The sequence below is a fragment of the Austrofundulus limnaeus genome, unplaced genomic scaffold (assembly GCF_001266775.1).
Source record: "Austrofundulus limnaeus strain Quisiro unplaced genomic scaffold, Austrofundulus_limnaeus-1.0 Scaffold332, whole genome shotgun sequence".
NCBI classification, from domain to species: Eukaryota; Metazoa; Chordata; class Actinopteri; order Cyprinodontiformes; family Rivulidae; genus Austrofundulus; species Austrofundulus limnaeus.
In genome coordinates, this window is record NW_013952734.1 from 424,580 (window position 1) to 429,270 (window position 4,691).

A 4,691-nucleotide genomic window follows, 5' to 3' on the forward strand; every position below is an offset into this window, starting at 1 on the left:
TGCATCCATTGGGTGTTGTGTTTGGAATCACCTGCTACGTTTTAAGGTGGTAAAACAAATTGCTTGTATTTATTCCTTTCTACACACTTTGCAGATTACTTTTTCTGCCCTTCACGCATTTAATCTGTGTGCGGTCCGGCGGGGTGACAATCATCCCGTTTATGCTTTTTTTTTTTTGAAAGGCAGTCTGACTGTCAGCCTTTCCCACAGCCCTTCCCCGCTGTACAAGGAGACAGTACTGCGCTATGACCACAGGAGAAACGAGGTCCAGACTCAGAGAGCTTTTCTGCGTCCCACCTCAGCACTGACTTCACCTGCACTCACAGTCGCCTTGCTGCGTCATGTGCCGCGGCGCGCTCTCCTCCCGCTGCAGGCAGTGTGGTCGTTCGGCAACCGACCGGAGGACGCGCCATCACGTAAACATGTAATCAGTTCAGTGTTCATTTTTGCACACCTGAACCAGGTCCGGATAAGTTATGGTTTTTTTTCCCCCTCTTCATTTGCGCTCTCAGCCTCGCTGCGTCACCATGTGCCGCTGCGCACGCTCCTCCCGCTGCAGGCGCGCCGTGACGTAAACATTTGAACAGTGGTCTGGATAAGTTATGTCCCCCCCCCCCACTCTGCCACGCTGCTTCCTGCTTCCTGCTTCCTCTGTTTTGACTCCAGCCGGTTAAGTCATCAAAAAGAATTGCGCGGTTGGCCAGTAGACTACAGATCTCTATCATAGGACAAATTTATAAAGTTTCTACAGTGTATCGTTTACATTGCGCATTCCTACCGGGACAGATTTGTGGACAATTAATATCGGGTCTTTTGATGAATTTTTTTGACCGGAGTGTAGACTCGAGCAGGAAAAATCCCCATGTAGTAATGTAAGCCTCTATTCCAGTGGTCTCCAACTCAACTTACCCGAGGGTCGCTGGAGGTAGAGTCTAGGTGAAGCTTTTTTGATTGAATAAAAAAATTTTTTGATTGAAGAATAAAGAAACTAGAAGCACTCGGAGAGTGCAAACCTCGGCCAAGACCAATTTCCCCCATCCTGTAAGAGTTAATGCGCAAAAGCAGAGATGGAAACACATTTGCCGAATAAGTTCTGACGTAGCGAACATTTAAGCAGCAGTATGCACGGGATTTCTTCCCGGTGGAGTCCAATGTGAAAAAAAACCCCCAAAAAACAAAAATCATACTCGTCACCCAACGTTATTCATCGTCAAACTGGTGTCGGATTAAGCTCCTAAGTTTTCATTAGTCACATTTCACCATGTAAAACATCTGTTTTATCCCCTTGTTTGAGTTTGTAATGGTTTGACTCTCTTTATAAAGTGCTTCCTGGCTCCCCCCGTCTCCAAACTTTGAGGCCCGGCAGCTCTCTGTTTACAAGCCTAGTAGCGAGAAACTGTTTTGATTGGTTGTTTCAGAAATGTGGTGTGTTTGGGTAAATGGGAAAAATAGGTTTCATGGTGCAGTCACGCACTTCCTGGTCACAAAACGTTCTCTAAATGTGCACCAAATGTGTAAAAATGCGCACATTTTGGCAAAAAATTATTCATCATTAAATGTGGTTTTAACATTACTATTATAAAGTTTGAAGTCCGTGCTGTCCAATCCAGCTCACTGATTTTTACAGAAGCTCTGTGAAAGCATCACAGCTTTGCCGATCTCAGAGTGTTAAAAGAAAAAAATTCCTATATCCGCATCGTGATCCGGAACATCACCAACATTTAATGGTGAATTCTTTGGCCCAGTACCCACATGTGGTAAAAATGTCATGACGATCTGTCCACAAGTTTTTGAGTAATGTTGTCCACAGACAGACATACATACATACAGTACATACAGTACATACAGTACATACATACAGTACATACATACATACAGTACATACAGTACATACATACATACATAACCTCGCCCTTGGAGGAGTTAACTAAATTAGCTCCATACTCACCCTGCCCTCCAATGACACTACAGTCTGGTCTTCTCATCGGCTGTGGCTATTTACTGGGCATATTAGCATTATGTGTGACAGAAGAAAGAGGAAGTATGTGTAATTCAATATGACACCCAGATAGCTCAGCAGTTTTTGGAATATTGAAGCTGAAATTTTGTGCATTGGTAGCTGAGAGCAAACAATTTTAAAGCTATTTGAGTTACCATGGCAGCACAGTAAGCCCACAAAAACCCAAATAAATCCAATAGGAATGAATGGAGAGTGCTCAAAATTCTTTAAAAACTGAACATTCTTAGAAATACAGTACTGTATCTCATGAATCGCCCAACATAAATCAATGAAACTCAAATCATCATTAGACAGTCCTCTTTCATTGTCCAACAGTTTTGTGGGGCAGCTGTGGCCGAGTGATTAGGGGAGTCGTCCTGGTACCGGAAGGTCGCCGGTTCGATCCCCCATCCAGCTGTTTCAGTCGTTGTGCCCTTGGGCAAGACACTTCACCCGTCTTGCCTACTGATGGTGGTCAGAGGGTCCGGTGGCACCAGTGCATGGCAGCCCCACCTCTGTCAATGTGCTCCAGGGCAGCTGTGGCTACAGTGTAGTTTGCCATCATCAGTGTGTGAATGGGTGAGTGACTGTGAGTGTAAAGCTCTTTGGGGTCCGGAGGGACTTGATAAAGCGCTCTATAAGTTCAGTCCATTTACCATTTGTCCTGCTCAGATTCAAAATGGTGGTCCTAACAACTAAGGAATACCACAGAATTGCTGGAAACCAGCACATTTTAAATACGGAATGACAATTTGGTGTGACAGCAGCTGTCAGGGATCTCTAGAACAGAAATATAATATATAATTTCTACAGGAGTCTTTATTTCAAGCTTTAGTTTTACAAATTAAAGAAATATTGCTCAAAATTTCTGTAAGCAAAATATTTCATGAACCAGTGCACTTTTATTTTTCAAAAGAAGTACAAAAATATTTATAACTCAGTAAATTTTTGACACATCAAGTTAAAATTTGGTAAGATAGTACTAAACAAAATCTCTAACACATGCTTAAAGCTAATCCAAAATCCAAGATGGCTGTTGAAGCTAATTTGAGAAAATGGCTCTGACCCAGCCTTTTTAGTCATGTTGAGCTGAACTTTTGTATGGTGGTTGCTGACAGTAATCTCCAACATATATTAAAGGCAAATAATAATTTAAAATGGCTGCCATGAATAAAATGGAAAAAATGAGACCAAAACTCAGGCCTTTTTTTGCCATATTGGGGTGAAATTTGGTATGGTTGTCGATGACGGTGATCTTCAACACATAGAAAACCCAAATATTAATTTCAATTATATGCCACATGGCATGCCCTTTCATAGTTACTCCAGAATTATTCTAGTTATTACGGTACTGCTCCTAAATGTCATGCTATTCCTAAACAAAACATTTTTCATATTTTCTGAATAATGTAATGTATTTAACATGTGCACTTCTCTGAAAAGTCAGTACAAAAATAGTTATTTATACATTCTCAGTGCCTATGATATAGCTGTGGAGCATCTCCCATCTGTAGTTGGCTCTTATTGGCCAAGAACCAACACCACCTTCTTGTTTTCACGGTTTCTGCTGAGAATAAAAGACAACCACAGCATCTTTTGCTGATAGATAGAAAAAAGGTTAAACTCTTTTAAAAGTTTATTAATTTACTTTGAAGCAAATCACACTGTTAATAGGAAAATCAATAAGTGATATGTAATTTTTCTAATATATGCCCAGCTCAAAGATGCTTGAAGTGTCACACTTGAATGTGGTGTTGTAAAAAAATAAATGTGTAAAATCAGGGCTTTTTGTTTCTTTTTCCCCTTCAGACCTTGCAGCAACAAGAGTGCAAACTTCTCTACAGTCGCAGAGAGGGTCAGAGACCAGAGAACAAAAACAAGAACAGATACAAGAACATTCTGCCTTGTGAGAAATTAACAAACTTCAATGACTAGCTATCTCTGAATTTTGTGACTTTTAAACAACTTGTCTTTGCTTCTGTTTGCAGTTGACACCACACGTGTGAAACTGGTTGATGGAGACCCCGATGAACCAGGCTGTGATTACATCAATGCCAATATCATCATGGTACTATCAGCTAACATGAAACACTCACTTCATCCTCAGTAAACACACACATAATTTCTTTCCAAACGTGTTGAGATGTAAAATCGAATTAGCTCTGCAGCTTTGACCAGCACGTGTTGTTTGTTGGTGTGTGCTGATGTAAGAATATACCTGACCCTAAAACTAACCTAGACTCAATTTACAACTTGGTCCTAAACCTACCCCTCACCCACCCGCCCAAAATCAGCCTCCGAAGTCATAGGGTCCGGGCTTTGGTTCCCACAAGGAGCATCCAGTCCCCACGAGGCTGCATTTTCTTGAAAAATCATCCCCACCAAGTATCAAAAACTTGGACGGACACACACAAACAGCCGTTGTTTTTGTTAGAACTCGGAGTACGTACCCAGGGTTTGATTTCTTGACAAAAACTACAATTTTTATTTTTTAAGACTATTTTTAAGAATACTCTGTTGTTAGTTTTTTAAAGAAAAGTAATTTGAGTAATTCTCAAAACAACATTCTTGTAGTTATTTATGTTGTTCAACCATCAATTTATACCTTTTCCAAATAAAATATTGCAACTTTTTACTTCATTCTATTATCACTTTGATAGAAAGATTAATCGGAACGACAGAAGAGTTATTT

General features: G+C 40.7%; 1 protein-coding gene across 1 annotated transcript in view; it reads left to right on the forward strand.

Moving 5' to 3' along the window:
- ptpn11a (protein tyrosine phosphatase non-receptor type 11a) overlaps positions 1-4,691 on the forward strand; it is a gene marked incomplete at its 5' end in the record, with an annotated part of 40,832 nt that overhangs the window by 19,513 nt on the left and 16,628 nt on the right. The window contains 2 exon segments of the mRNA XM_014022498.1: positions 3,809-3,905; positions 3,988-4,067. Of these exon segments, the coding sequence (XP_013877952.1) occupies positions 3,809-3,905; positions 3,988-4,067 (177 nt within the window).